This window comes from Ricinus communis, chromosome 9 (assembly GCF_019578655.1).
Source record: "Ricinus communis isolate WT05 ecotype wild-type chromosome 9, ASM1957865v1, whole genome shotgun sequence".
Taxonomy (NCBI): Eukaryota; Viridiplantae; Streptophyta; class Magnoliopsida; order Malpighiales; family Euphorbiaceae; genus Ricinus; species Ricinus communis.
In genome coordinates, this window is record NC_063264.1 from 8,801,007 (window position 1) to 8,816,303 (window position 15,297).

A 15,297-nucleotide genomic window follows, 5' to 3' on the forward strand; every position below is an offset into this window, starting at 1 on the left:
TGTTACGAGAATAACTAATTAACTTACAGAAAAAGAAAAAAAGAATTATAGAGTCTAAACAATATATAACTAAAAGAAAAGGGAAGGTGAAATCATGGTAACCCTAATGATAATTTAAATGATGTTCTGAAAATCAATCATAATAAATAAATAAATTAGTCTGACTAATGATTGACTCCACAAAATTGACATAAAAAGCAGATTCCAATTACTTGTATGTAATATACATAAATATATTATATATAATAAGAAAAGGGAGGGCAGAAAGCATTTAGATAGCCTAACTTTAGACAGATTAGGTGACAGAAATTAAGTACAAATTGTGTATTAAACTGCATCAACCATATACCAAACATTAACAAACGCAAATTAAACTACATTATCATTGTCATTTGCAATAATAGGGTTTATAATTACTTATTTGTGGCTATTAATGATTATACAATTATTATAAAGAAAATATATAAAAGAATATGACCGAATGAATAGTAAAATATAAAATAATTATTAGTTAACCATCGGATTCATTATATTGAAATTATATATTAAAAAAATAAAATAAATTAACTTTGGAGATAAAAAGAAAAGCAAGAGAACCGAGAAGATTGTTTCTCCCAAGAGCATCTGTCCTCTAGCATATAATAGAACAAAATTGCAATCTCAATTTACATCTCTCTCCAGCTTTTGGTTTTTTTGAGACTTTTATCTTAATGTTGAACACCAAGTGATTATAAAAACTAAACAAACACAATTTCAAAGGGAAGACTTAGACACCCAACATGTGCAAATGCTCTTATGGGATTTCACCCACATGGATGTTGAAAAAAGAAATGTATGGTCCTAAGGAATTCACACATAAAAGACTTTCCCAAGGAAAAGAGAGGAACTTGGCAAGATGACTAGCACTATTCACTAGTTCCTAGATTTAGTAAGAAAAATGGAAAGAGTAATAGAAAAAGTGTCTCATCTAACATGGTGTAAGGAAGGTGCTCTATCTATTTGGCATTTGGTGACAAGTTCCATTCATGTGGGCTTTTCTTTAACTATATGCATATAAAATTAATCCTTTTCTTTGGAGCCTTCCTCTTCACCCATGCCTTCCTACTTTGACTCTCTCTCTAAAAAGGTTGGAAGTTGGATTCAGATTTTATCCAATGCGTGTTGCACTAACAATCCATAAAAGTATATATTTTCCTCTCTTTTTATTTATTTATTTAATCAGAAGAGAGAATTTTTTAAATTTAAGCTTTTTTCAAGGAGTGGTTGGAGAGGAAAAAAGAAAAAAAAAAAAAAACAAAGGAAAGGAAGAAATATCACTACGTGTGCAATTTGCATGGAACCCTATTATACATTGTTGGTGCATCCTCTAATATATCTACACGTAAATCCATGTTGCTTAGGGTTAAAATGAAGTTTTGAATTTGATTTATTTTTAAATTTATTTAATAAGTGTAAGCTTATTTTAATTTTAAAGCACATTAAAATTCTTAACCAAATTTGAGGATGTGAAGATTCGGTTAAGTATAATTTATCAACTTGTAAACTCATTTCTTGAAGGAGTTTATCTTAGGGTAGTCACTCTCCACAAGGAAATCAATATAATTGGAGTTTATCTTTTCCTTTTGTTTCTAAAGGTTTGTTATTAGCTTTGATTCTTTTTAATAAATTAAATACAAATTTATTTGTTTTGTTTTCAGTAAAGCATTTTTTGTTGGTTCTTTGTATTTCTTTTTAAAATTATTATGAGCTTATAATTTTTTGTAATTTTTCTTTGATTAATTTTAATATTAATAAAATTTTATATTACTTAAAAATAATTTATTAATTTTTTATTTGTTGATTTATTTTAATTCGGTCTCATTTAGTTAATAAATAAAAAATGTAAGTTAAAAAATTTCTCGAATTCAATATAATTTTTAAATCATAAGCTCAATTCAGAATACTTTAAATTCAAACAAATCTTTATTATTATTATAATTTTTACAGAATCGAGTTTGAACAATAACATATTTAGATCAATCTTAATCAAAAAATTCTTCAATTAGAAAAACATTCATACTCTGCCTGCATTCCCTTATATAATCAATTTTCATTAGGAATGTGGCAAGTGCCAACCTTCAAAAACCTATCCTTGATGTTCATGGCTTGCCTTTTTCAAAAATACATATAGTGAGACAATATATGGTTGATCTCAATGATTCTTTTAGTTAGAAGTGATCCATCAATCAAACCCACAAATTTTGAAAAAAAAAATTGTATGTGGGCTCAATAACTTTGTTTTAGTACATCATGTGACATGCAAATGAATGCATGGCATGGTCTAATTGCCAAGATTATTTATGTGCTAACCTTTTTAACGGTTAGACTTGTTTTGCATGTTAATAACAACAAAGGGTTTTTTTGGTAGCATATAGCATTTTGATGATATTGCCTTGATGTCAAGCAAAGTAAAGCTAACAAAAGGTTTAATCTTCAAGCTTAATACCCTTTTATTTGGTGTCTTTCGGATGCGTAGTGAATCGTTAAAGGATATTAGGTGTCCACAATATAGAAATTTAAGAACAATTGGCTAGTGAAATATCAACTTCACATTATATACATATATATATATATATATATATATATATATATATATATATATATATAATAGTCACTTTTCTTTTTCACATCCTTGGATAATCCGTAAGAGGTTGCATGTATAATTGATTTCTGTTACTCCATTCTTGTCTGTTGTTTATGGCAAATTTTTGTCTCTAGAAATCATTGTATACTAAACAAATTGGAGTGTAATTGATAATATTTGCAGGCCGGACGAGCAACCAAATTGACTATTTTTAACTAAGAAAAAAAGAATTATTTTCCTTGATGCCCTATGAAAGTTGATTGTATAATAGGATAATCACACATTTCTTTTAGCGTTAAATGAAAAATCATACCATGCAACTGTGATTTGATATCATGAAATAATAAACTAATTCTGAGCTTGCACGTACTTTTTAATTTTTTAAATGAAAAATATTTATATGTCATAATTTATAAAGATTAAATTTATAAAGACTATGTATAAGTTTATATTAGTTTGTCATTGTATAATTTTTTGTGAAACCGATCTGTTATGATGTATTTATAGTTGTTATTGGGTGTTGAAAAAATAAGTTTAAAATTTTTTTATTTAATAATATTAATTTTTAAAAAAATTTTGTAAATTATTTTCAGAAAACAAATACATTAATTTACTTATTCTTAAAAGTAATTTTTAAAACTTAGAAATAATAAATAAAATAAATATTAAGCAAACAACCCCTAACTAAATTATGGGTCATCTTGATATCAACTAACAAGAGATTCAAAAGAACTCATTTTTTTTTTAAAAAGTTATAAACTGGAAATAGTATGAAACCTTATCTATCCATAGTACACATTGGGTCATTGGAATCTTACAATACACACTAGCTAGGGGGATGAGGATAATAATGGCCTCCAAGAAAAATATGTGAGTTTTTTGCTTTGTCTAAGGTAGAAGTGTAGCTTAAATATGCAGATCATCAATTTATCAATGTAATTAGGATGTAAAAATCTAAGAGCACGTAGATGAGATGATAAAGATATGTTTTAACTTAATTAAAGTTTTAAGTTTGAGTTTTGAATAAGCAGTTGCATTGAAATATTACTTTACTATCTGTAAAGGACTTACTCGACACGCTCTATATTAATTAAACTAACTCTAAAAATATGTCAAAAAAATTAAGGGTCTTAGAGCTGGCTTATACCTAGTTTAGTGAGTTCATTTAATTGTCATATGGCATTCTTGTTGTTGGGTAATGCTAATTTGTTGAAACTTAGCCTTCAATATTCATGAGACTTCTCTTTGTTTCGTAAGTAAGCAACTGCCTTCAATACATTTGTAATAAAAGGGATGGAATTTCTGATTCTGAGCCTACATCATTATTGTACCACAGAAGTTAAAACAGACCTTCATGACCATGAATGAAATTAGATCCATATGGCAGTAAGAGAAGAAATTGAATCTTGGATTGATTTTTTTCTTTTTTTTTTCTGACTCTTTTTGTTCTTTGGGCCTGGAAAAAATACAGCCCCAGGATCTAAATTATTTTATTTATTTAAAATGTGCTGGTTTGTAAAATAATAATTTAGAAAAATGATCCTAAGTGGAGATGCGGGGTATCGATCCCCGTACCTCTCGCATGCTAAGCGAGCGCTCTACCATCTGAGCTACATCCCCTTCGCTTGAAGCCGGTTTAATCTATATTACTAACTATTCTAGAAAATGTCATTTTGTGCCCAACGGCTGATCGGTCACAAGCTGAATTTAAAGAGATTAAAAAAGATCGTTTTATTTATTTATATTTTACTTAGCAAATACATTTTCTTATTAGTTTCATTTCTTGATTTAACAATAATAATAGTATAATGTTGTGAACAAGGCTCTGTTCACTTACCAAATGTTTCTTTTTCGGATAATTACTTATGTATTGTAAAACTGAAATAGTAATAAAAATGGATAATTTACTATACACTCGATGGTTTTTTCATATTACATTATTTATCTTTTAAAATTTAAAATTTAAATTTATTTTATTTTTTTATTTTATACTAAAAATTTAATTTTCATAATTACTGTTAAATAATCGTTAACTAAGTTTTATTTTAAATTATTTGTCTTTTGATTTTTTATGTAACATACAAATTGCTCATATGCTTTATTTATTGCACTAAAATCTTCTTTTATTTTAAAATTTATTTTAATTAAAAATATAAATAAATAAAAAATATAATTTGATTCTCAAACTTTTGAATAAAAATAATGAAATTAATAATAAGAATAATATCTTTTTATTTTGATAATTTAAAATTAAATTATATGAATTTTAAATATTTGAATAAATATAAATACTTTTAAAATATTAAAATTTTGTTAGAATTTAATTATGATATAAATTAGAATAAGTAATAGAATACTAGTTAATTATTTTTGTACATATACTAAGATTAAATTTTGTTAAAAAAATATAATTTTATCTTAATTTGATTTATAAATAAATTTATAAGAGTCTAATACTTAATAATAAATTAAATAATTAAATAATTTTTTTTTAATTTAGTCTTTTGACGTTCTTAACCTTAGATAAAAGAAATAATAGCTAGTTTTATTAAAGAATAAGAAAGTTTTAGTAATGAATAGACTATAAAAAGTAAATTGTATATTACACTAGAAATTAGGAGGTAAATAATATAAAATCAAACTTTAATTAACGAATATTTAATGAAAATATTAACAAAATAAATTTTTAATATAAAATTACGAAATACAAAAATAAAAAAATATAACTTTTAAATATCAAAAGGTAATTAGTATAATATGAAAAAGAATAATAGAAGCAAATAATAATTAACTTTAATAGAAAACAAATCATTAGCTAAACTCGATTTGTCACGTGATATTTTCAATAAAAATAAGTCACATTAATTAATAATCACATATTAATTAAGATAATTGGAAAGCTAAAAACAAATGCCTATGGTTAAGTTTAAACTAATTATCTTAGATAATAAATCATCATTAGTTGATCCGATTCAGTTTTACTGAATACATCTATAGATGACGTTTTGATCAAAATCTATCTAAAAAATTTTAAATTAATGCCTTATCACTATTGGAGGCTTAAACATGGTTCAAGACAAGGGTGGAAAAGGTTCATGGAAGTTTTCTTGGCATTTGTATATATATAGTTTTGCAGGTTCTTGCTAGAAATTGAATTTGTGTTGGACCCATCACTGCTCTTTGATAGCAATTAGAGGTTTGAGACAGCATGCTAACTATGATGTTAAAAAAGATTGCTTCAAATAAGGATTTAACATGTTTCTTGACATATTCTTTTAATTACACTGTCTCAGGAATTTTAGCCATATTTTCATCAGTATCACAGTCCAAATTGTTCTTGGGAATTCTTAGTTCTAGACTCATGTCAGTATTCACATAAGCCTCAATTTTTCTCCACTCTGCATCTTCTGGCAGCTCCAGCCTTCTAACATACCCATGTTCCCACCAATGCCCACTTCTCCAATCTTTTGCTTTTGACTCTCTTTGTTGCTTCCATTGTCCGCTAATTTCCATTATCTTCCCATTTTCAGCATAGATTCTCACTGTGTTTATCCCAACTCCTGCTTTACAAAACCATCAGGTTCAAGAAATTTCAGAATCACTTCATAGATTTTTTTTCTCTTGGTACAGAAATATGAACAATTTCTTACTGATATTAACTTTTGGAGTTAAATGGTTCTCTGATATCATATGGTAGCCGCTAAATTAAGACTCTAGAATCATATTTCTCTGATATTAAGCTTCCTCTACTTTTTTCAGGCCTAGTAGTTTGGAAAAGAGATGTCTGAAAATTACTTACTAAGAACACTTACCTGGTAATTCTGCTTTTAGTACATAAGCTTCATCTGTCTGAAACCAATCAACACCATTCTTGCCAGAGCTCTTAAGATTAGACAGCAAAACATCTGACTCAAACTCCCAAAGTGGAAATGCATCTGAAGGATCAAAATATTTTCCAAACAACAATGGGCTAAACAATGACCCATCACCAAATATCTTATGCACTATTGGATTTCCCTGAGCCAAAAATCTCCTGAATACTTCTTCAGTTAATGAAACAATCCATTTATGAGGTGTTTGATCTTCTGTATGAACTTCTAGTGGTCTGCAACTTGTCATTTGCAGGTTTAGCACTTGTCGGGAAAAAATTTCAGAATTTTTCCCTGATGGGAGTTCTTAAAGTTGCAGGCTTTATAATGCACAAAAATAAGAGTGCTTTAATAAAGCAATAAAAGAACAAATTCTTGGAGAATATTTGGAGGGATGTAAAGCAAGAAGGAATATTTTTTGTTCAATAGTAGAATAGAATTGTGACAGGAAGATTAGGCATGAATGATTGAGAAAAATGAAGAAGAAGCCACCCTTAAATGAGAATCTATGGTTTTCTATAATTTTCCATTAACACTATCCCCTATTGCTGTCCATACAACTTTAAAGGCAGGATACTTCCTCATAATTCTTGTCTCCCAATTTAATTGTCACTATCTACATTTGATAAATAGTTAACCAATTCCCTCAAAAGAACCTGCACCCAGTTTCCAAGGAAAGTTTGATTTTGAAATTAGATTGGTATTAATAGTTCATTTTTGTGTTAATTCTTCTTGAATCATTTATGTATACAAATACAATTTTCCTTTCTTTATTTTGAATTCACAAATACGATTATTCAAGTTGAAATAAGCATTTAGTGTAAGATTAAGTTTTCAGATTATAATAAATCAATTAGAATTTATGATAGATCTTCAAGTTATGAATGCAATACATAGTCATGCTTTTAGCTCTAGGCCCTTAGTGGCATATGTGCCTCATAATATGGAGAAAAAACAAATCAAGAGGGTATTCCCAAATTCAAGTTATATGATGCCAAAGTATAGTTTCCAAAACAAGAAATCCTATAGCTCTATGCCAAAGTTTTCCCATGATGTGATTTATTTGCCTGATAAATAATGTTTTAGCTTAATTAAGTAGAAACCCCACAGAAATGATTCATAATTATTAAGGTATAATCCCACCTACTTAACTTAAATCTTTGATTTTCATTAAATTATTAAGTGGTGAATGTAAATGATTATACTTTTGATATAGAAAGTTGTGTGAAAGGAATTCTCTTTTCCAATGTATTAGATGCCTTTATGTCATGGTGCACATTCTTCTTCTTTGTAAATGTGCTTTCATGTGTTGAATTTTTTCATTTCTTTCAATTTTCTTTTTCTAAATGGCAATTTGTTTTTGACTACACAAGTGGAAAGCTTTGTGCACTACATTGCATCTAGTCTTGGCATCTATGGAACTACTTTTTTCCTGAAAGCAGGATTAGTATCTGCTTGATGGATGCTTTGTATTTCTAGCTATGGCAAAACAAAAAAACAAAAAAAAAAAAATTAAATTAAAAAGAAAATAAAACACAGGAGTTAGTGGGGCAAAGAATATCAATTATGATCCCTTATTATTTAATTCAATCATCTTTAAAAGGGGTAATGTTGTATTGCAAATCCTACATTATGTTTGGTGCACTAGTTTAGAACAAAAAAGAGACTAAGTGAAGGAAATAACACGGGAAAAAAATAAAAAGTTTCGAACCTAATTTAAGCGATAAAAGTATTTATTTTTAAAAAATTGAGATCTTGAGTTTAAGTCTTTATTTCTGAATTAGGTGAATTTTCACTTTATTGCCAACGTAAAAAAAAAATGACTACTCCTGTTATATTATCTATAATTGGATCTTTTATAGATAAAAAAAATAAAATAAAAATTCTAAATTTGTATTTAGATAATTATACGAGATGGTTTTTTGAGATGTAAATGATAAAATAGTAAATCTGAAAGTTCATTCAATCTTATTTATTTCTTTAATGTCCTTGATTTCCTCCCAAATTTGAAGAAAATGAAATGTAACTTTTAAAGATGATCAAGAAATCTAAATTTCCTTGATCTTTCTTTCTTTCTTTCTTTCTTTCTTTCTTTTATCTAGTAAGTGCCCAAACAAAGGTTAATTTCCTTGTTTTCTCATGATTTTCCGTGCAATCAAACATAATATTAGAGAAACTTTAGGGCGCCTTTCAGATGGATACGATATGATGCTTTGCAGAAAGCAGAAAATGCAGCTTCGCATGTACCAGATTTGATCCCCCAAGCATTACTGCTTACCCATCATTGGCCTAACAAAAATAATAATATTTATCCCACATAAAACTGTCATTAAGTAACACGCATATGTTTTTTTTTTTATTTAATAAATCAGTGTTTTAGCCCAATAATAAAATCTAATTTTTAATTAGAAAAAACATAGATGTGGCTATTTTCTATGTACTTTTTTTTTCTTACGAGTGATATTAATTTTTTTTATATATATTATTATTTTATTATTATTATTATTATTATCATCATCATTATTGATAGCATAAATGATTGATGATTAAACAAATCTGTTAGGTATGGCTCATATACCAGTTTAAGGGACAGATGCTGGAGTAGAGCGGAGTGAGCGAGTGGAGCGCATGCGCTCCATGAGCGAACTTAGTTAGAGTATCAATTATATAACATAGCCGCTCATCGCTCCCGAAGATGTAAGCACATTGCCAAACCTCGTTAAATTCTTGTGTTCTTATTTTTTTTTATTGTTTATTCATATTCCTGTTATTATTAGCCTTATTTCTCAATAAAATTGAACCGCCAACCTTTTGAAATGTTAAAAAAATTGTTTAAAACCCTACACTCTTAAAGGTGACATATGGATTATCAATAAAAATCGCACAGACCTCAAATAAGTTGTTAAAACCTCTAGTAATGTCATAGAAACCTAGATTAGCCATGCATTCCTATCTCCTAGACGGTTGTAACAGAATTTCTGAGATGGAAACATTTTTATGTCTCCAAATTATCACTTTTGATGATTAAATATATATATCACTTTCTCATATACACAAACATATATTTTCACTATTCACTATACTATTATTTTGCCAAAATCATCTCTGAAAGCTAACTTAATCATCGGATAGTGTCTATTCGCCCATTGATCTTTCCTTGAGAACTGACAGGGCATCCTTGATAACTTATCCGTGAACTCTAGGCAAATCCATCAATGATTATTATTGTTGTTGTTGTTCATGAAGTTGAATGGAAAACGTATATAGGTCCATGAAAAATAAATAGAAGGTGGAGATAGGGTTGCTTGTGGTTTGAGAAATGGATGATGGCAGACCAAGGGTTGGCTTAAGTGCAAAGTTTTAAAATTCAAAGGTCTGTCTGGCAATGCCAAGTGCCAGGGAACCTCATATTGGACTTTTACATGCCACCCAAAATTCTGGAGGAGAAGTAAAGGTTTTATCTTTTTTGTATAATCTAGAAGATTAAGAAATTTCAGTGCAAATCATAGGAGACTGTCCATTCTGTTTCATATTTTCATAGAGTCTACAATCCATTTCTAGGAAGATGCACCTGTCTAGTTAGAGCCCTTAAGCTCCTACATTAAAAAAAGAAAATGAATACCTGACCAATCATTATTTTTACTAATAGTTTTAAGTGAAGAGTAAAAGATAATTTATTTGGTGGAACTGAGAAATGGTTTTTGGATATAAAAGTTATTCTTTCTCAATATAATATTCTAATAAAATTTTACTGTTCAGATCATTTAATTTTTTTTAATATTACCGATTTGATGCCTTAAGGTTTAAAAGTAAATTTTCCAGGTTCGAATTTCATCAACAGCAATATGATGGTTTGAGACACTCTCAGATAGGAGTCGCCTCGATTCGGAAATTTAAAATCTAAGATTCAATTAAAAATTAAAAGTGAAGATTAGTTGTCCCAATTATTCAAGCTCGGCTTACTAAAGTTAGACCAGCGATTGAAATTAATTTAAACTAGTTGTTTATCTGTGTGCTGCACCTATTTTTATTTTAGTTATAAAATTAAATTTATAAATATAATTTAATAAATTTTTAAATTTTTAATATGTAATTTATAATGCTTTAAAAAATAATAGCAAACTAACTATTTTTAATTTTTTTAATTTTCTTTAAAAATTTATCGGTGAAATAATATAAAAATTATTTTTAAAATATTTATTTATTAATTTTAATATTGTATAAATTATCAATATACAATTGATATTACTATTTTTTAGAATTAGAAATTATTATAAATTTAAAAATTAATTTATTAGTGAATATAATATTTAAAAATATTATTTTCTACAGTTAAAATTATTATCTAATTAAAAAACTAATTTATTATTTAATATAATATTAAAATATAATTGTATGATAGTTTTTTAGAATAATCATTATCTAATTAGAAAACTAATCATTATCTACTTAGAAAACTAATTATTATCTAATTAAGAAACTAATTTATTATTAATATGTTATTATTTTTAGAATTAGAATAAGTGTTTAATTAAGAATTAACCTATTAATTACTAAATTAATAGAAAAAAATCATAAAATTACACATAAGTTTGAATCTCACGTGTCAAAAATAGTACACAAATCAAAACAAGAATTTTATGTGTCAAAAATTAAATATAAGTATCAAAATAATTTTAGATTTCAGAAATTTATATATATATATATATATATATAGATATAGATTTAATATATTTTAAATAAATTCAAATAAAATAAATAGTAAGCCAAATTAAGTCAGGTTCAAACCACTTAAAAATATTAGAATTTTTATATTTTTTATATTTTTTTATTATATAATTAATAAATTAAATAATATATAAATATTTTAAAAATATATAAATGATTTTTTACAAGTAAGATAATTTTTATTTTTATTAAAAATTAATTATAGAAACACACAGAATAATAAGTTTAATATGATGAAAAAAATTCCCCCAAATAACAAATTAAAAATAATTATTCATCTTTTAGATTTTCACTTTCCATTCTTTTTACCTTTTAGTTGATTAAAGATGATTTGCAATTTTATATAAGTTTAATTGTCAAAATAATCCTTTGTACTTGTTTTTAAATTTTACTTTTAAAATTTTTAATTTTAGCATCAAACTTAATATTGATTTCGATTTTAATCTCAGTAAAATTATTAATTAAATTTATTGACATGAGATGAGACCTGGCGGCAATAAAAAAAGAAGAGATTAGTTCGATACTCTCATTATTAAAATATTATTATTTAAACATATAAAATTAATAAATCTCTAAAGTTTAAAAAAAATTACTTATGCACTTGAATAATAATATATTTAGTAATAGAATGAGTCAATAACTCTAATATTGACTCAACTCTTTGTCATTATCACTCAACTCTTTGTGTATAATTTTACTGAATGCTAAAATTATAATTAATGTAAAATATGGTACTTAAATTAAATAGCTAAAGATTATACCTTAAGTTTGATAATAAATACAAGGTTTTCTATAGCAATTAAGCATTTTATATGAGTATACAAAAGATATTTTCTAGCTAATAATAACATGCTAAAATCTAACATTATTAAAAGAATAAAATATAAAAACAATTTATGAGTATAAACATCGATTAACCAAATAGTTAGTTCTAATTCTATTTTAGTATTGATTGGACTTAAGCCCAATTTACATTAATATCTACTCATATAATTCACATATTAATAATTAAATTTTTAATAAAGTATAAAATCTTTCATTTTTAGTTATACAATATATTAACAATAAATAAGATTTGTTCCACAAACACATGTACTTGCACCATATTTCATACATAGGTATATGTTATATATGACCAACTTAAAAGCTCACCAACATGTTGAGTGAATATTTACTTTTTCAAATCTGGCTCCAATGTCTAACCAGCATAAAAATAATATTAAACTCAAATTGTTACACTTTTTATCATCATCATCATCATCATTATTATTATTATTATTATTAGATTTTTAATAATATTTTATAATATCTGCTGAAAAGAAAATAAAAATATGAAAGCATTTCGATAATACTATCTTAAAAAATATTATTTCTATGATAAAAGTATTTTAAAAATATTTATATATAAAATATAATAAATTTAATAATTTAAATCCAATGAATTTTTTATATATAATATCCTTTTCTCCGTAAATATAATGAGTTTCAATTTTTAATTTCTTTTCTTTTAATTTTGCAAATAAAAGTGTATAAGAAATTATAATGTATTTATTAGAATTAAAATAAAGTAAGTCTGACTCCCTAAGAGCATATCCAATGGTACTTTTTATTTTAAAGAGCATTTTAAAAAAATTATTCAAACATAAGAAGTATAAAATTTATTTAAATTTAATATATTTATTTCTATAAGTATTTATGGTTTTAATTCATCTTTTCTATTTATTTAATTTTTCCAATAAAAAAATAAATATTACAAATATCAATAATTAATCAAATGTATAGAAATTTGTAATGCAATATTAAATTTAAAACAGAAAATAAAGTATGGATCTCTACATAACTAACTCTCTATTTTATAGTTAATGAATAAATATGTTAGAATTTTATTTTATAAGATGACTCTTTAAAATAAAGAGTTTAACAAATATAAAAATATATATATTAAAAATGCTCTAAATACAGAAAGTCGAAAACAACTTTTTTATTTTTTTTTTTAAAAAATAAAAAATCTGTTAAGATTTTATTTCATAAAATAACTTTTCGTAATAAATAATTTAACACGTATAAAAATCGCTAAATATATATTTACACATTTGAACTTCAATCGTTTTGTTATTTTACCATTTGAATTTTTAATTTAACTTAATAAACACCTCAATTTATATCTTTATAATATTTAAATACATTTTAATATGTGAATTCATTTAACACATAATATATATTATATATAAATATTTTAATATTATTATAAAATAGAATTAAAGTATCTGTTAAATTAAACCAAAAACTATAAATATCTAAAAAGTTATAAAAATAGAATCTAAATATTTATTAGACTAAATTAAAAATTAAAAATATTAAAAAAATTAAATAATTAAAATTCAGATGTTCTACCTTTATAAAATATGTAGGAGTTATTGAATTGTGGAGAATCAAATAGAGGCTAAACTGTGAAAAAGTTGAACGATTTTCACTTTTTACCCTTCTTTAACTTTCAGTACATATGAGTCCGTGGCGATCGTAGCTTTCTAATTTCGTCATCATTGATAATGTGAGTAATGCCACCACTGGGTCCAGATCACCTTTTTGGGCGGCAATTTTATATTATCAAATTCTGTGCAAAAGATTTATATACTACCATACATCCTTTTGCTTATATGCACTTGTCAATTTCCTCTTTTTACTTTTTATAAAAAATATTATTTCATTTAGATCTCGTCGTAGCTCATGAACCGCTAATTTTAATTTAGAAATCACCGTTCACGATTTTGTATTTTTAGAATCAACTGATTTTGATTTTGATCGGTGTAAAAAATATTATAAAAGAGAATTCATTTTCTAATACGGGTATTTGAATTTTTTAGAAGAATTGATTGATAATTGTTTAACAAATCAAAAGATGAAGAATAGATAAAAGAATCAATGTTGTGGAACACCAAATCTCACCTCAAAACCAGCTATGGTTGACTTGAGGATTTTTTTATTGAAAAAATAAAAATTACAATTTTTTTGAATAAAAATGCTACCGATTCCTACCAACTCTACTCACTTTATGACACGTAAACGACTAACAAATTTCTAACAACTCCACTTATTTTATGACACGTGACCTCTCCAGCTCATTACTCACAATTCCTATAACAAATCTCCCTCCCTTCAAGGACCTTGACCTCAAGGTTCAAATGCAGGAGATTTCTTGTACATATCAATATAGAATTCCCATGTTGCTTCTTCACTAGGTTGGTTCTTCCATTTCACTAGAACCTTAGTAGCAGCTTGACCTTGACGATTGACCATTTTCCTCTCGAGGATAGCCTCTGGCTCCTTAACAAAGACGTTAGGAATAATAGATAGTAAGGTTGAAGAAGCCACAGTAGAACCTACATGCTTCTTCAATTGGGAGACATGAAATACAAGGTGGATACGAGAGGTTGCACGCAACTTGAGCTTATAGGCCATGGTCCCACATTTGTCATGGACTTCATATGACCCAAAGTATTTAGGTGCTAACTTCTGATTACTCCTTTGCACCACACTTTGCTGTCTATAAGGCTGGAGTTTAATATAAACAAAATCCCTAATCTCAAAATGCCTCTCGCTCTTATGTTGATTTGCATATTGCTCCATCTTATGTTGTGCTCTCAGGAGATGAAACTTTAAAATTTGAATCATGTTTTCCTTTTCTTGTAAACTTCTGACCACCATATCTACCTTGGTTTCTCCTGGTAAGTAAGGAAGATGAGCAGGAGGTGCTTGTCCATAAACTACCTCATAAGGAGTGAGTTGAGTTGCAGTGTGGAATGTGGTATTATACCACCAATCAGCCAATGGAATCCACTTGCTCCAGAGATGTGGTGTATCACCACACATACACCTTAAGTAGGTCTCTAAACATCTATTCACCACTTCAGTTTGCCTATCTGATTGAGGATGATATGCAGTAGACAAATTCAAAGATACCCCTTGCACAGTGAAGAGCTCCTGCCAAAAGTCACTCAAAAAGACAGCATCTCTATCGCTTGTAATAGACTTAGGGAAACCATGCAATTTGAACACATGATCCAAAAAACATTGTGC

General features: G+C 26.5%; 1 protein-coding gene and 1 non-coding gene across 3 annotated transcripts; both read right to left on the reverse strand.

Annotated features, from left to right (window-relative positions):
* Positions 1–4,170: 4,170 nt before the first annotated feature.
* TRNAA-AGC lies at positions 4,171–4,243 on the reverse strand. The gene has a single exon. It is a non-coding gene; the product is annotated as a tRNA-Ala (tRNA).
* Positions 4,244–5,846: 1,603 nt separating this feature from the next.
* On the reverse strand, positions 5,847–6,954 carry LOC8280702 (21.7 kDa class VI heat shock protein). Of its 2 annotated transcripts, none has more exons than XM_048378865.1 (2): positions 6,436–6,954; positions 5,847–6,186 (listed from the first exon to the last, which is right to left on the reverse strand). In XM_048378865.1, exons 1-2 carry the CDS (start codon positions 6,740–6,742, stop codon positions 5,903–5,905), a joined length of 591 nt encoding a protein of 196 aa, XP_048234822.1. In that variant the 5' UTR covers positions 6,743–6,954; the 3' UTR covers positions 5,847–5,902. The 2 variants fall into 2 exon arrangements, with proteins under 2 accessions (XP_048234822.1, XP_002522824.1); XM_002522778.4 differs by having other exon boundaries at positions 5,847–6,183; positions 6,436–6,926.
* Positions 6,955–15,297: the final 8,343 nt, after the last annotated feature.